This window comes from Mastigoproctus giganteus, chromosome 8 (genome assembly GCF_048544385.1).
Source record: "Mastigoproctus giganteus isolate SK-2022 chromosome 8, ASM4854438v1, whole genome shotgun sequence".
In the NCBI taxonomy this organism is placed as follows: domain Eukaryota; kingdom Metazoa; phylum Arthropoda; class Arachnida; order Uropygi; family Thelyphonidae; genus Mastigoproctus; species Mastigoproctus giganteus.
The window spans coordinates 153,898,377-153,917,146 of record NC_143582.1 but is presented as its reverse complement, the minus strand read 5'-3'; the positions used below and the strand labels follow the sequence as shown (position 1 = coordinate 153,917,146).

Sequence of the window (18,770 nt, the reverse complement as noted above, 5' to 3'; positions counted from 1 at the left end):
ATCCGATCACACCCAACCTCCCCGTGCATTGTACCAGTACCCGTCACTGGGAGTCAAAAATCCCATATTAAAAAAGGAGAAAATTTTTTTTAATAATAGTCATAATAATAATAATATTATTATTACGACTTTTTCTCGTTATTATTATAGTGTTTTTTTTTTTTATGAATATAGGTGTCTGTAGTTTCTTCTAGAGTTTTGGTGCTAAGGTTATAAACTCATGACAAAATGTTGAGCATGCGTCTTATGCGCGTTTTACTGCATTGATACTATTTTTGTACACCGTTCGGGCATGTTAACGTGGTGTTGGGCCGAGCCTAGCATATTGAGTAGAGATATCGGTTTTGTCTTCTAGGTGTATAAATTGTTAAAGATACTGCGGTTTTTTCAACTGTTTTAAAATAAGAAAAATGGGCGACTCGTGTTTGGACGAATTTTTCGCGAAGAAGGATAAAAGCAAGAAAGGAAGGAATAAGGCAAAGTATATGACCACAGAGACTATAGCAAAAAAATTGGAGGAAAGTGGTAAGAAAATTGAACCAGTATCCAAAAAAGATCAAAAGGATAAGAATAACGTTTCTGTTGCCGTTACTCAGTCATCTTTAACTAATGTAGTTTTAGTACAGGTAAGTGATTTTGTTTGCCGCATTTATGTTATTTATCCGAAGATTTTTTTCGAAGTTTTGTACCATGAATTGCATAACATTTTTTTTTTTGTTTTACGGTTAACAATATTCATTTTGCCTATGAAACGGCCATCGAGATTTGATAAAAACATTTGTGGTATTAACTGTTATCTATTATTTGTTTGTTTTTTATGGTTGTAATTTCTGAATAAGAACCATAAAAAAGTGACTTGTTTTTATGTTTAAGTCTGTGTACTGATTACTGATTTTCATCATGTATTTATATTAAATGTTCAGTCAAATAGAACGTATAATAGCCACATCGTGAACATTATCACCAAACACAATCTTGACATTTTTGAGTGATTTAAGGAAAAAAAAAAAAAAACAATTTAAACACTACAATAAATATTAATGTTTGTCGTTGTGTTTAAATTTATATTTAATTGTTAAACATAAAGTGTTGGAATAGTTTATTCCTTTCATTTTCTCTTAAACTGAAGTTCTGTTGAATAAAAATTGAAGTATTTGTAGTTCACCTGTTTCACATTTGAACTGAACGTTAGTTTCCCCTTCTTTATCAACGCGATGACAGTGCGAATATTTGTCCAGTCCTCCACGCTGTTTGAAATAAGCCTTCGTGATATATATTGAAGGACATTATTAGTGGCATATGATGCAAGAAAAAAAAATGTATACAGCGTCAACCAAAAAAAAAAAAAAATCTACGCACATCCATCCATCCATCCAATAATTTGCCTAATCCTTTCTAAAATTTATTCAGACTACAACATGAGATGGGAGTGTGTTCCAACAATGAGTTGCTCTTCGGTTGAAATCACATGAAAGATTAAATAAGCAATATAAGTTGAACCCTAAATTGATGTGTAAAAGTTAAACAGATCTCTTTCTCTCACTTGCTCAGAGTTTACCCAGCCACTGCAGATTGCAGTGGCTGGAGACTAGGCACCTGCACGGTGATCTGATTGAAGTGTATAAGGCCTTGAATGGGTTGAGCACGCTGAATTCTGATGGGATCCTTCCACTTGTTCAGATTAAGAACCTAAGGGGGCATAAATTCAAATTAATTAAAAATAGATGTAGAATAGATGTGCGGAAATTTGCCTTTAAGCCAGCGGGTGGCTAATTGCTAGAACAAACTTCCATCTGTCGTTGTGGAAGTTGATAAGTTTAAATAAATTTAAGGAGGAACTGGACAGGCATTTGGAGGGAGTGGTGTAATTTTTTTGGCTGATGCTGCATAAGCTCATACACTTGCTTTCTTGCATCACATGCCACTGCTACTACTACTACCCACACTGTTTAGCCTGAAGACCAAATTCCACAGAGAATTTAGAAAAGTAATCAGTATACAAGAGATCTCAACTCTTGTAACGATGAATGTTTTTACAAGGAGCTTCGATTTATGTACTTTTGTGCAAGTATAACAGTAAACCGAATATTTTATTTCATGTTTATTTTGCATTTCACGTATATAATTTTTCTCTTCTCGGTCAGTTGATTAGAATATGATGAATGTGAGAATTGCATTAACAGCAATTCCTTTTTTATGCGTTAACACATTTGGTATCGCCTATATTTACAGGGTTCCTTTATGTGTGCCTAGGGGCACTGGAACATGTAGGCAATGCTTTTTAGTAAATGGATTTTATCTGTGAAGAATCATCACCCTGAGTAATGGCAACATCTGTTTTTTTGTAGTGTTCTAACATCAACAGATGCATTTGAACGAGATTCAGAATCCACATCACTTGAATAGAATTCACTTTCAGTATCTGATGACATTTTATAAAGAGGTCATTTGATGTCATCAGCTTCAACGTACTGTCTGACTCTGTTCGTTTTCAGTCCTGATGTCTCAGGCTATGGATCCATTATAACAAACCTATAGGGTAAAATTTTATAGGAAAACACTTTTTACACAAATTTTATCAGTAGTCTCACACTAAGGATGATGTTTTCTTTTTCATAAACTAAAAGAATTAAAATTCATCAGGCATAATCTTCAAAAAATTTTACCTTTTCTTCTTGTGGAAAATGCTAAACTAGATAAAATAACTTCAACATAAGCAAAGAACATATGAAACTGTGAACCAAGTATACAGCTTTTATAGTGGTCTCTAGATGGTGTGACTGACTAAGCAAAATTCCAGCTATAATGCAATAGCCCATGGCTAAACTGGTGTGCTGGTATCGCTTGGTTGTTCTTTGCATGTGCCTTTCCTTTTATATTTATTTATTTTATCTGTAATCGAACAGTCTCATTTGTGTTGAGGCACAAAAATTTCAGTTCGTTCGGATACAAGTTTGTGTTCCGGCAGCCAATGTGTTAAAGAACAGTTTCAGTAGCAGCTGAGAGGGTTTTTTTTATTAAATAAATAAATAAATTTGAATATGGCTATAATGTTCTATGAATTAAGGCAGAAACAATGGGCATACATTAAACCAGTAAATTTATTTACCAATTCTTATGGTACAAAAAATGAATATTAATGAAGGCCAAAAGATTCAAGGAAGGTAGGCCTTTGTTGAATGAGCCAAAGTAAAAAAAAAAAAAAAAAATTGTTTAGAACTTTTGTCTTATATACTCTTTCCACTTGCCCCTTAAATTTCATCTGACTGCCAGCTTCAGTCACCCAGTAAGGCGGTTTATTCCAGTGGTCAGCAACATGCTAACTACTGAAATAAACTTCCTTATATCCAGTCTGTCAATTCCCCACAAAAAATATTTTATGCTCCCTTGTTTTTATGGGCCATTTCAGTGTAAAAATTATCCAGTTTGCTCCTACTTCCCACTTGCTTTATTATCAGACAAGTCACCCCCAAATTGAACTTCATTTCAAGAAGCTCAATAACATTTTTTTAAATATGGTTTTCAGACCTACACTAGTATTCTGAAGGCATTGTCATTGACTTGTATAAAGGAACTAAAGCCTTATTTTATTATTATTAGCCATATGGTGCAAGGAAGCCTAAGGCTTATGCTGCACCAACAAAAAAAAAAAAAAAAATTCCACGAATTGAGAGAGAGAGAGAGAGAGAGAGAGAGAGAAAAAAAAAGAGAGAGAGAAGCAGCAAGGAATCACCAAGAAAGAGAAAAATGATGATATCCAGCTTAGGACCCTAGGTTTGCCAAGCCCATACTCACCAGATGTGTGTTCTCTTTAAATTCAAAGTTTGGTAAATCATCAATAAAATCCTGTGTATACCTTCCTGGCTACCTACTTAGTATAGAGTTGTTGCCTCCTCTGGCTTTAAACATTCCATTTTGAGATGAATGTGAGATTATTGTATGCTCCATGCATTTTTAGATTGAATATAACTTAAACTTTGGTAGTTGTATCATGTACTACAAGTACTACTTTCTTTTTAAACCAAATTTTTTCTTTAGATATCTCTATTTTAAATAAAATACACTAGTTGTAGAATTATTATTTTTTTTATTTGAAAAATTCATTCGAGAGGAATCTTTATTGCAACTTTCACAATACAAATAAGTGAAAACTTATTTGTACTGTGTTACTAGTAGTTAAGAGACATCAAGATAGTGATAGACCCTGCTGAAACAAATACTTGACATAAACAAAGGAAGAAATATAAATAAAATAACCATAAAGCATGAAAGGGTTAATTCTTCAGAACATGGTGTAACAATGAGAAAGAGAGTAAGAAGGCAGTGATAGGCTGATGAAGACACCGTCCACTCACTGCTTTCCCCTCTTCCTCCTTGCCTGCACATTACTAGGGGATGTCATGTGACAATCACAATATGTTGGAGCAGAAATGAAGAAAAAGAAATGACAATTTTTTTTTAAACAACTAACAAAAATTAGGACCACATCAAACCACTGATTTTTCTCGCCCATGCATTGCTAGATTACATGCACATCAACAGAAATTTTTTTTTTTTTTGTTCCGGGGATTTCTGTCCCTACATCCCACTAATATAAAGTGAACCTGATATTAACAACTCATACGATTACTGTGAAAAAAATGAAATTGTCAAGAAACAACTTGGGGAAACCCCCCCCCCCCCCCGTGGTACCCTGTACACATAAAAGATATTTTATGTGTAAATGCCTTTGACAACACCTACTAAATTTCGAACAGCTAGAACCGAAATCATGAACAATGTAATTTATGCTTATGCCTGCTACTTACTCTACCGAATCAATGTTAGTGATGAATAGGGTACACTCGCCCGCTGCTTACTCTACCGAGTCAACATTTGGAAGAGGTTAGGCCAATAGCCTAATTACCCATTTGATTTTAGCCATTTGTTGAATAGCATGATTGCAAAAATACAAGTATTTGTATTGTTACAGTCATACTATCATGTTGGATCACGTTACTCATGCTTTGTCGTAAATTACACATGCAGTGCTACGAGATCTGCAAGAAATGACAGTCATCGTCATCAGTCATTTTCAATCCACTGCAGGATGAAGGCCTCTTCAGCAACTTTCCAGTTCCTTCTGTTTTTGTGCAATGGCCATCCATTTACTACCCACAAACTCATGAATTTCATCTGTCCATCTCCGGGTTTGTTGTCTTCCAGGTTTTCTTCTAGCTCCTCTTGGGTACCATTCTGTTATTTTCTTAGTCCATCTGTCATCATGTCTTCGAGCTGTGTCCTGCCCAACACCATTTTAGTTCTTTAGTTTTGATAAGAATGTCCTTTACTTGAGTTTGCTGCCTAATCCATATGCTTCTCTTCATATCTAACAGTCTGATTCCCAATATAATTTGTTCCATCCTTCGCTGTGTAGCAGCTTCTCTTGCATTCTTTTGGTGAGTGCTCAAATTTCACTTCCGGAAGTCATGGTGGGGAGTATACATTGGTTCATTATTTTATGTTTCAGACAAATTGGGATATTACTCCTCGGTATGTGACTATATTTCCTGAATGCTATCCATCTAAAATTTATTCTTCTCTTCACTTCCAGCTATTTATCATTGTCCCAGATAAGTATATGACTCCACCTTTTCAATTACTGCTACTTCAATCATTATATCCCTTTCTGTGGCATACTTGTTCACCATTACTTTTGTTTTAGCCATATTCATCTTTAGTCCAAAATCCTTACTAACTGTGCTTAACTGATTAAGATTTTCCTCTAATTCTTTGGGATCGTGGTTTATGACCACAATGTCATCTGCAAATCAAATGGTTTAGGTACTCTCCATTCACATTGACTCCTTTCTGCGACCAGTCTAATCTTCTGAAAGCTTCAAGTGCAGTAGTAAACAGCTTCAGAGATATTGTGTCTCCTCGTGAACTCCTTTCTCAATTTTAAATTTTGTACTGTCTTTGTCTAGTCTAATAAAGGAGGTAGCATTCTCATATAATTTCTTCAAAATCATAATATATGGGGTATCTATGCCTTGTCTTTCCAGTGCCCGAAACATTGCCTTATGCTGTATAAAGTCAAATGCCTTTTCATAATCCACAAATGCCAGGCATAATTGGTGTTTTATATTCATTTTCTTTCTCCATTAGCTGTGATATTACATGAGGGAAATCCATAGTTTGGAATCCTGTCCTAAATCCAGCTTGCTCTTTCAGTTGATTCTCATTGAGCATTCTTTCTAATCTGTTAGTAATGACCCTTGTGAACAACTTGTAGATGTGGGATAACAAGCTAATTGGTCTATAATTTCTGATTTATCGCCTTTCTTATGCAGCAAAACTATGATTGCATTATTCCACTCCTTAGGCGTCGGACCTTTTCTACAACGACAGTAAAGAGCTTGTAAAGGTAAACTGCAGCCATTATCAACCTACTGCATGATGGAAGCCTCCTCAACAATTCATGCTGAGGGAAATGGACCATAATCTGCCACACTGGTCCAGTGTAGGTTGGTAGATCGACCGTATTTAGCTGTCAGGGGCTTGAACCCTGGTCTACTCAAAGAGTGTGTGCTACTGCACTCCCGCTCCTGACTACTCGGCTACAGACGCCGAGCATGAAGAGCTCATACTATATCATAAACTGTATGAATGAATTGGACTTTGGATATTCACAAAATGATTGAACTATGTAAGACGATGTGTTGAGACAACGAGGATGTTGACTCTGACGAAGCATATGGTAATGACCTGCATAGCTTTGTAATGCGATTGTGAGAAGACCAATTTCAAAACTTTTACAGTCATTCAAAGAGCGAGATGAATGAGGATCTATAGCTTTCCATGCTCAACCGACTCAGCGCAATTGCAAAGAAATGCAAAAACTTGATGACCAAAGAGGACTTCTGCAACTTAATGAGAATGGCCAATGACAAGCAAAAGATTCTACTCATATTGTAATTTGGAGTCTGTTTTCTCCCAATCACAAACCAATTCAAATATTCTTGACTGGCCCAGCTGGTTGCAGAAAAACGTTTATGATTTGCCTCTTGATGGAAATATACAACTGCTTCGGTTACAGATGGGTACCGTAATGCATACATTACATGCATTTCAACTGGTAAGGCTGAAGCACATGCAAAGTAATGATCTTAGATGTGCTCAGAGCTGGTCTATGCCAGCTCTGAACACATCCAAGGTCACCTCCCATGATCCTTTGCTTTAAATGCTTTGCTTTACTTTAAATTTTGCAAGATATCCATTTCTCTGGTTACTAAAATGTTCTGCCATTGTCGGCAATGATTAACTCAAAGCCACCTAAGTGGTATACCCTGAATCATACAAAGGTTTTTCCGCAACCAGCTGGTTTATGCCAGCTCTGAGCACATCCAAGATCACGACCATGATCCTTTGCGCCATCTTTCCCAACTCCATTTTAGTTTGTTATGAAACGGAAATGATGTCCACTTGAGTATCCACGTGTTAGAAGTCGCAACTCCGCTGAACGAGAAGTTTTTTTTTTAGCCATATTTAGCCACTTATTGAATATTTTTACATCAAATTATTTTTTGTAAGTAGCTTATAGACCTAGTAAGGATCATTAGTTTATTCTGAATTGAGACAGCGAGATTTGAAAGTTAATTAATACTTAAGTGTCCATAGATTACCGTTCGTAACTTCTCCCCTTTGTCTTTGTCATACGATCATCATATATCGAACCTAGATAGCGTTAGTATAGTATAGGTTATAATATTTTCAGTGATCGGTAAAATCTATTAAACTTCTTGAACTTCGTTGGCATTTAAATTGTACTTTTAACTAAATACATATACCGACTTAGATTACAAACATAACATAATTAATTAAATGCATAACTGATACGGAAGTTATATAAAGGGAACTCGGAGATAATTAATACTTGAGACTAAAAAATACATATCCCGTTATACCTGTGTTGGGAGATAAGTTAGGGTTATAAACTGAAATTGAAATTTTATTTAAATTAAAAGAAACATGACTCAGACCAGAGCAGCAAAACAAAAGGCTCAAGCTAATGGAAGTGCTGTGGCTCAGAGGAGAACTGAGGGGGTCAGTTGCCTTCTGAATCACAGCCTTCTAAAATGCACAGCTTGCATGATGTTTGTGGAGCATTCAGGTACGGGACATGATATTGCCATGGGGGATGTCTTTGTGTGTGCGCGCGATGCAAGGAGTGTATCGAAATCGGGCAACAACTCAGCGTTCTTATGGGCCTATATGAGAGCTTGAAGGATAGGGTAGATGCCCTCGAAGGAACTAAATTGAGGGGTCCATCAAGCTCTCAGCTGCCCACATCAACGCCAGAGCTTGCACTTGGTCGTCACGCAACACAGCAGCAACCCCCAAGGCAGAATGCGCTGGTCCCAAAAGAACTAGTAGTTGTTGGTGACTCTATTGTCAGGGAAACGTGGAACATGCTTTGTAAAAAGGATAGGTGGAACAGGACCAGGGTATGTCTGCCAGGGGCAAAGATTGATAACGTTGTAGAGCAGATATCATCTTTTAAGGGCACAAAAGGTGATATAGTTGTACACGTTGGCACTAATGATATCAAGAGTAGGAGACCGGCAGAATTGCTTAACAAGTACAGGTCACTGTTGAAAAAAAAGCCATGAAATAGGGTTGAATTTGAAAGTGTCTGCAATTCTGCCCTGACACGATAGGAGGGAGTATATGATGAGAGCCTTGTCGATCAATTCGGCCCTGGAAAGATTGTGCAAGGCTCAAGGGGTAGAATTTTTTTCAGCTGGACTGTACTTCTTAATAGGAGAGATTGCTTCTACAGGGATGAGATACACTTAAATAGAAAAGGTGCAAGAATATTTGCTGATGCTATCGAGGCAGTGTTAGGTGGGTCGGAAAACTGCTAGCTTGGGGGGAGACAAAGACGAATAAATTAACAGTAGCCACTGGCAGAGGTGAAAGAGATTCTTGCACTGCTTCTATTGGAATGAGCAGAAGTCTGAAAAACAAGATGCAGGATATTTCAGAGACTGCCGGGAGTCATTGCAGTTACAAGTAAACACATGGGTTGTGTTAGGGTAGTTAAGAATAGAAATAGGTGCATGTATACTTGCGTGTACACCAATGCTAGGAGTTTAGTAAATAAATTTGATGAATTTGAGGTATTGCTCAAAACATCAAAGGCAGATATTGTTGGGATATCAGAGACGTGGTGTCACACAGATATAAGGAATGCAGAACTGGAATTTGGGGAGTACAAAGTCTACAGAAAGGATAGACTGGATAGGAAGGGAGGAGGGGTTATGCTATTAGTTAAGAAATGCATAAAATCCAAGGAAGTGAAGCCAGTGGACATCGCTGGACAGTGCAGTGTCGAGTCAGTTTGGTGTGACATAAGCATTGGGAGATCAAAATTGAGAGGAGGAGTGTGCTATAGGCCTAATGACTCTGAGTATAATAAGATACTGTACAGGGATATAGAGTGGGCCAGTAAATCAGAGAGTCTTATAATGGGAGATTTTAATTTCCCAGATATTGACTGGAATTTGGGGCCTGGTCACTCACACACTAGCAAGGCTTTTGTGGATTTATTGGATGATTGTTTTCTGCATAAGCATGTTCAGGAGGCAACTAGAGGTAAGAATACTCTTGATTCTTCATGCATTAAGAATCTGCAGATAAATGAACCACTAGGTGGCAGTGATCACAGTGTGCTGAAGTGGGATTTACTCAAAGAGGTAACTACCATTAGGGGTAAAGGGAAGGGTTATTGCTTTTGTAAAGGCGACTACGATGGACTGAGACAGTATTTAAATTCTATACAGTGGGACCAACTGATGATGTTACCAACAGCAAATGCAAAATGAGAAGCATTCAAAGAACTTATCTTGGAAGCTACTAGGCTATACATACCAACTAAGAAATATCGTTCAAGGTTTAGGCCTAAATGGATGTCAGATGAACTGATGAGGCATATGGCAGAGAAGAAACATGCATGGGATACATATAAATTAACACTTGACACAGAAGCCTATGATAGATACAAGTTGATCTGTAACCAAGTTACAAAGGAGGTTAGGCAGGCGAAGGCAGATTACGAGAAATCTTTGGCAAGGGATGCAAAGAAAAACAGCAAAGAGTTCTTAACTTATGTAAACTCTAGAAGGAAGGGGTTGAATCAGATTGGTCCACTTGATATCGATGGGTCAACTGTTGATGATCCTGCTCAGGTAGCTAACAAACTAAATGAATATTTTGCATCGACATTCACACATGAAGAGTTATTTAGCGAGAGGAAAGCCAGAGGTGTATTCAACTCAAGCATTAAGCTAGAGAATCTTGTAATAACTGAGAGTAAAGTGGAGGAGAAATTGTTGAAGATAAACACAAGAAAGGCACCTGGGGTGGATGGGATCTATCCAGTTATATTAAAGGAGGCAGCAAAGGAAGTAAGCAAACCCTTAGTCATAATTATGAGAACTTCCTTGGACTCAGGGGAGGTACCTATTGACTGGAAATGTGCAAATGTGACCCCAATTCACAAAGGAGTATCAAAGGCTGACACAAGTAATTATAGACTCGTGAGTTTAACTTCTGTTCCAGGAAAATTAATGGAGGCACTAGTTAAAGAAGTACTGCAGGATTGTTTAGACAAGATTTCAGCTATAGCTTGGACACAGCATGGTTTTGTTAAGGGGAAGTCTTGCCTGACCAATTTGATTGGATACTATGATGCAGTCACAAAGGAACTGGATGCAGGGAATAACTTTGATATTATATACTTGGATCTTTGAAAGGCTTTTGATACTGTTGCACATGGAAGACTACTGCACAAATTGGAGCAGTGTGGCATTGGAGGCAAATTGCTGCTGTGGATAAAGGGGTGGCTGAGGGGGAGAAGACAGAGTGGTAATTAATGGACACTGCTCGTTGTGGACTAATGTTATTAGTGGAGTCCCTCAGGGCTCAGTGTTGGGTCCATTATTGTTTTCTGTATTCATAAATGATATTGATGATGGTATATCAAGCTTAATGTCGAAGTTTGCAGACGATACAAAGGTAGGCAGGCAGGGTTATCAAGGACATTACTGACACCCTGCTGCTGCAACAGGATCTGGAAAGGTTCAGCAGATGGACTGAGAGGTGGCAAATGAAGTTTAACATTGACAAATGTAAAGTACAGGAAACCCTTGATTAGTGCGGTTATTGAATCCTTGAAATATACCGCACATATTAAAACCGCACTAATCAAACTTAAGAAACAATGGGAATAATTATAATGAATCCTTGAAAATTATGAAATTGTAAAAATATATTTTTTCTTACTCAATACGTACCTATAATGCACTGCATAGTTCTTAAATTATTAAGGAATAAATTTAAAAAAAGATAGTATGATTTAAATTTTATTTTTTGCAAAAAAAACTTATCTAACTTCAATTGAACAGTGGTAGCTTTCTTCCTTTTCTCCATGATTTTGCGATAACAATCAATTTGCTTATCTAACCCTGATCAATCTCTAGTATGAGTTCTTTTGCTTTTTAAAGTGTATTAACAAGTTTTTTGAATGAAATTTCTTTGGGAGTAAATTGCTTTTCTTCTGCTTCATTTTCGTCTTCTTCCTCGTATGCATGTTGATGCTCAATTTCAAGAAGATCGTCGTTACTTAAGTCTTTTGAATGCGATTCCAATAATTCTCTAACGTTTTCTGAATCTACTTCCTCAAAGCCGAGGTCTTTTCCAGTTGTAGTAATTTCATCAATAACTTTGTTGACAGGATTAATGAAACCACAAAAATCATTTGCGCATTCAGGCAAAAGATTCTGCCAGACAGCTCTCATGCAGCTGCTCGTCATTTCTTCCCACGATTTGTGTATGTTCTCAACTGCTTCTTTAATATCATAATATTAAAGAAGTTTAATATTAATAATAAAAGAATAAAAGAATATGAGTTACCAGAGCAAATTTCAATTTCAGAGTGGTATGGGGTGCTGCTGTTGAGCATTTTGGAGTCGATTCCCATTCATTTAAGTTAGAAGACCCTGGTGAGTGCGTATCACGTATTTGCCGCTTTAGGTGCCGTTGTGAGTTGCCAAGCACCGCAAGAAAAAAACAGCGCACTAATCAAATTTGATAACGTATATATTAAGGGGATAGTATCAAAAAAATTTTGCGCACTAATTAAAACCGCATTGTTCAAAACCGCATTAATCAAGGGTTTCCTGTACTACACATGGGGAAACAGCAACCCCAGAGCAACGTATCAACTCTGTGGTTCTACACTGACAGTGGTAGAGAATGAAAAGGACCTGGAGGTGGTTGTGCAGGCAGATATGAAGTTCTCTGAGCAGCGCAGACAGGCTGCAAGAGTAGCTCATGGTGTATTGTCAATGATATATAGGAATTTTTCTAGCACGGATAAGGAGGTGAATATTCCCTTGTTTAAGGCAATGGTCAGGCCACACCTAGAGTATTGTATACAGGTCTGGAGGCCTCATTTCAAGAAGGATGTAGAACTGCTGGAACGAGTACAGAGAAGGGCAATGAGATTAGTGAATGGAACAAAGGGGTGCTCTTACGAAGAAAGGCTTAAGTTTTGCAAATTACAGTGTCTGGAGACTAGGCACCAGCGAGGTGATCTGATAGAGGTGTATAAAGCCTTGAATGGTTTGAGCATGCTCAGTGCTGATGGGATTCTTCCTCTCACTCAGAATAATCACCTGAGAGGGCATAAATTCAAATTGAGGAAAGACAGATGTAGGATAGACGTGCGGAAATTTGCCTTTAGCCAGCGGGTGGTTGGTTGGTGGAACAGACTTCCATCCCTTGTCGTGGAAGTTGATAGCCTAAATAAGTTTAAGGCTCAGCTGGACAGGTATTTTGAACAAACAGAGGGGTGAAGTGGAAGAGTGGTGTTTTTTTTTTTTTGGCTGATGCTGCATAAGCTTGCTTTCTTGCATCAAATGCCTCTACTAATGCTAATGTCAAATGGCATCACTTCTGCATTGCAAGATCATGCTAGTTATCTCTGGGTCAGAAATTCTGAAAAGGAGATAACTCACTGCTTACACTCTGCATGCTAACCTGAATGTCTGTTTGTATCATAACGTCCAAGTCTGTTTCCTCATTTACCTCCTTCAGCTCTGTTTTTGTTGTTTGTTATTTGGTTTTTAGGAGCATTAGCAACCAAGGCCATATTGCTGCGGGGATATGCGGTGGTCATTCCCTGACCTTTCCGCATCCTCCGTATTTGGTGGTCACGGGTTCGAACCTCGGTCTAATCAAGAAGCGTGTGAATATACACTGATGCTCCTGCCCATCTGGCTATGGAGGTGCCTTTCTTCAGCTCTGTCCCACCTTGTTATAAATTATTCAAGTTACTCCCAAATGTAGAGCCTTACATTTGTCTGCATTAAAACAGCCTTGTGGATGATTGTCATTTCTGCAATCATCCACAAAGCTGTTTCAAATCATTCTGAAGTGCAGCTGGACTTGTATTGTTAACCACTTCCTACTTTTATGTCATCTGCAGATTTTAACGTTGTTACTTTGTGGATTCCATTGAAATGATTTCACTCTTTATTCCCTTTTGAATTCCATTCAAGAATATCAGAAACAGGAATTGCCCAAGCACTGAACCATGAGGAATACTGCTTATAGCCTTTGCCCACTCTGAATTATTGGATGTTTTTCAGTGCACTGCAGAGAGAGAGCATTGTGGTGGTAGTGGGGGAATGAGAGCTACATGACTAGTCCTGTATTCATGTAGTTCAGCAATCATGGATAATTAGCCAGTGAATCATCACACGTTTGCAGTAGAAATTTATTTTACAACAAAACAATTCATGTATAATATTAGATATACGAAATCTAGATGCTGCGGAAGAAAGCTCAGAAGGTGAAAATATTCTGCAACAGAGGAAACGTACTTGTTTGATTGTGCTTGGCAGCGATGAAGAGGAAGAAAAGGAAATGAGCATAAATTATCTGACATATATGTATCACAGTTTGTAAAACATTTGTTTAGTTATTACTATTTTTAATAAAAATTACATTTCCGATAGTTATTTAAAAAATGGTGTATTTTTGTTAACTTTTGCTAATCTCCCCTCCCTTTTGTACTGGTTCTTAGTCCTGTATAACAGTTTTGCACTGCACAAGATTTTGTAGGAACCTAACTACTGTGTTATACAAGGGTTACCTGTAATTTGCACTTATCCTGTAATAGGTAAGGTTTTCTTATTTGTCCTTCGAAATTACTCAAAAATGATAGTGGAAGTAGAAGAGAATTCTGCTAACACTGTTTATTGCATGATATAAGAATGATATAAACGCTATTTAATATTCTTTGATGTAATTCTGTTGGAGTAATATTAGAAGTGTTTTTGTTAACTCTTTGCGGTCAAGCATTATTTTCACCGTCTTCCTCATGCAGTCTGGCTTAAAAAAAAAAAAAAAAAAAAAGACCAGTTAAAGTGTGACGTTCAAAAATTGTTTATTTTTGGTTTAAATGAACTAATATATAAAACAGCATGGTAAAACAATTTTTAAAAGCTCTAATGCAGTATTTCTTGCTGGAAGAAAGTATTCACAAAACTTTCTGTCCTGATAATTGACAATTTTCTACTTTAGAGCCCTACTTCAAATTCCTTTTGATGGGCAGAGATTTGTAACATTCTGCCTGTCCATTTTTCAGACCAATATTTCTTTGTCAGTGTTTTCATTTAGAGAAACCGAAACCCAGTCACCATATGGAACAGCAGAAGCCACTTTATTTGTAAGAGTCATCCCCCCCCCCCCCAATTTCTTCATTAGAAAGGTCCAACAGTTTCTCAATTTCATTGTCAAAGAAACTTTTATGAGATCATGATGGCATATCTAAATCCTTCACTCAAATACAGAGTATAAGTTACTCTGTGACATTACCAATTAAATTTAAACATCAACAAACATCAATTTAGTTTTTAAGATTGTTATATGAACTATAAATGAATGGCAGTAAATAATTGCATTAATCCAGTGGGAAAATAAATTTCATAATTGTAAATGCCAACTTCTCTCTTTTTTTTTTTAAATAGAGCATTTTTAAAAAAAAATGCTACTTGCCATTAATAGTTAAATATAAGCATTAAACAATAATAAATGTTGAATTAGTTTTTTAGATGGTTTATGTGAAGTGTAGATGGCAGTAGAATAAATTTGAGCCATCATAGTGGGTAAACAAATTTCATAATTGGAAATGCCAATAGTCGTGGTGGCTGTATAACAGAATATAATTTTATAGTGTAGTAGATACTGCTGTCACATAACTGGGAATACTATATCATTATTATTGTCCTTACGTGTCTTTTAGTTTAGTCTGGTATTTTTTAAGCTGAAATCACCTCAGACTACAGCAGCAATGCAAAGAGCTTAAGATGGGAGATTTTAGCTCATTGTAAAACTGCCCAAAGCAGTTTTGCTATGAATTGGGATTTATAATGTGCAGTACTTGCTATGTGGTGCCTCCGTAGCCAGGTGGGAAGGAGCAGCAGTGTGTAGCACACGCTTCTTGATTAGACCGAGATTTGAGCCGTCACCACCAATATGGAGGATGCAGAAAGGTCAGGGAATGACCACCGCATATTGCTGGAGCAATATGGCCTTAGTTGCTAATGCTCCTGAAAACCAAATAACAACAAATAACTTGCTGTGTATTTCTGGACCCATCATAGATTGGATGTGATACAGCCAAAGAGACTGTATCATGTCCTGTCTGTAGAAGTGAAAAAAATGACCCCTTGCTTATGTGGACGAAACCTAGATTGATAGCAATTTAACTTTTGCTATATGTTAGTAGTGAGGATATTTCTGGTGTTCATCCATTAGGAATGTTTCCAGATGACTAATTGTTGTGTGTCTTCGGATGAAATAGGATTTTCAGCCCAAAGACTAACTCATGAACAAAGCAAATGCAGTTGCGAGGGATTAACATGACTGAACTACATTTATTTTTAAAAATGACCTTTGCAAAGAGCTGGATAAAAGCTTTCGAGAAGCTTTTATTCAGCTTTCCTGGAAATGCTGTTATAATAATTGACATTAATTCAACAAAACTCAGAATTTATTGATTAAAAACAGATAATAATGGATTGGCTTTCTACATATGATATATCTTACAGTATTATACAATACGGTCCCGAGTGCCAAGCGATTTATAGTGAGATTTTCTAGTGTTTCTCTAGAGCGAGTACTAGCTTTTTCATAAACCCTTCTCTCGCAACGTTACTGCTGACTGCTCGCATCATTACTGCCTCCCTTGCCAGCAACATCACTGCTTTACCCGCTAGCAACGGCACTGCTAACCTCGCTTGCAGCATTACTTCCTTATTTTCTGATTGCTTGTTCACTGGTTGGCACCGCTTCTGCCTCCATGTGGTGGGGCCAGAAAACTTGGAGAAGGAAGTCCCTCTCCCAGGGCTAAAAGGAGCAACAATGGATTGTGATGATTATCCACCACTAGAGCCAACAGGATCTCATCATACTGACACCCGTAAAAGGGAACACACAATATAGGTCTTTCAAAAAGAATGAGAATGGAATCTAACAAATCAGAACCACCAGCATTTCTGATAATGCATTTGTTATCAACCCAACAGGTAAGCAAACTCTCACCCTTTGTTATTCTGAGATGTCTCGAAAATGCCACAGGTACACCAAAAATGGTATAACTTCAGTCAGGAGGCCTATTAATTGAGACTACACAAGCAAAGCATTTTGAATTATTAAAAATATCCTCTATAATTGGAATCACAATCAAAGTGATGCTACATAACACACTGAACTCTTCGGAAGGAGTGATAAGTGTGGGTTTTATTGAATGTCACCGAGGAGGAGATAGTTCGGGAATTGCAAGAACAGAAAGTGACACAAGCAAGGCGAATTATGGTCCGGAAGGATGATAAACTTTTTCCAACAAGAAATATTTTGTCATTTAGTATTCCTAATTTGCCAACTTCAGTTAAGGCAGGATATCTGCACTGCCGAGTTCTTTCATATATACCGAATCCCTTAAGATGTTTCAAATGTCAAAAATTTGGTCATTCTCAAACAACATGCAGAGGTGAAATTACATGTCCTAATTGTGAGTCAAAAAATCATGCTCAAGCAGAGTGTATAGCAGTCTCCTGAATGTCCGAATTGTAAGAGGGATCACCCAGCTTATTCGAAATCATGTGACATGTGGAAAATGGAAAAAAAAGATACAAAAATGTAAGATTGAAAATAAAGTATCATACCAAGAAGCAAGACAGCAAGTCGAGGTAACTATGCCAAAACGTAGCTGTGCTTCTGCAACCCAAAATTATCAAGCTGTCGCGACCCAAACAGAAGTGTCAATCGCACTTAACACATCCGTTGCAGAATGGGCATGATCTGTACTGTCGACAAATCAGCCTACTAACAAACCAGTTTCAGTTGATGAAACAAACAGTACCCCAATCTCAATTCCATTTAAAATTACATCAAATGATAAAGTACAAAAGAAACCGCAAAGGCACCGTGCAACTGAATCGTCACAATCAAATTCAAAGAAGATGTAAATGCATAAGAAGAAACAGTCCTTGATCTTCATGCAGAAGACAACATGGAAACCAGACGTTCACCTATCGGAACCAATGATGTAGAAGAGAGTACAGATTACAGACACCCTTCCTTTCCTAGAAAGAAAAAGATCGTCAAAAGCAAACTGCTCCCTCTCACAAAAAACAGACAGAATCATCATCCCTCTCTAAAACCACATAATGCAGCACATTATACAGTGGAATTGCAGAGGTTTACGCAGTAATACTGATGATATCTACGATTCGATCTCACGATATAACCCTATAGCCATTTGCTTACAAGAGATTAACTTAAATCCACAGGTAACTTATACGATTAAAAATTATATAGCCTACAGAAAAAATAGAAATTCTTCAAGCCGTGCACGCAGAGGCGTAGCAATTCTAGTGGATTGTAAAATACCAGCTAGAAACATTCCACTTCAGACCCACTTAGAAGCTATTACAGTACATGTAACAGTGGGACAAACGATAACTAGTCTCATTATAGCTTCCACCTAATAATATCTACAGATTGAAAGAATTAGATCTCCTTTTTGTCTTCTTGGTGCCTTAAATGCACATCATCCACTATGGGGATCTGCCCACATGGATAATAGAGATCACTTGATAGAAAAGCTCATAGACCAACTGAACCTAACATTGATGAACACCTACACTCATCTCTCCAAGGGATCTATGTCAGCAATTGACTTAACTATTTGTTCCCCTCAATTATTTCTCATTATAGATTGGACAATTTTAAATGATCTACACAACAGTGATCCTTTCCCAATTATATGCAGAATTCAAACAATGCAAACGCCGTACCCTGATCATCGGGTAATATGGAAGTTCTCTAAAGCAGATTGGGAAAAGTATTCTCCCTCCTTTTTCTCTGATATCCAGTTGATACGACTAGCACCCATTGATGATGTAATGGAGCACATTACTAAGCATATACTGGCAGCAGCTTCCGAACCAATACCAGTCTTCTGCTTTCAAACACAGAAACCTAAAACAGTGGTGGAATGATGCTTGTACCATAGCAAAAAGGGAAAGAAATAAATCCTGGAATCTGTTCCGTAAGTTTCGAACCACAGACAATCTAATTCAGTTTAAAAGGCTTAAGGCAAAAGCACAACAAATTAGAAGAAAAGCCAAAAAAGAATCATGGATGCAGTTTTCCTC

The 18,770-nt window shown here is 37.3% G+C and overlaps 1 protein-coding gene across 1 annotated transcript in view; it reads left to right on the top strand.

Moving 5' to 3' along the window:
• The first annotated feature begins 283 nt into the window (after nucleotides 1-283).
• LOC150081932 (protein CDV3 homolog) overlaps nucleotides 284-18,770 on the top strand; it is an 84,115-nt gene continuing 65,628 nt past the window's right edge. The window contains exon 1 of the mRNA XM_090378991.1: nucleotides 284-626. Coding sequence (XP_090235117.1) covers nucleotides 411-626 — 216 coding nt within the window. The 5' untranslated portion in view covers nucleotides 284-410. The remainder of the gene's footprint in view (nucleotides 627-18,770) is intronic.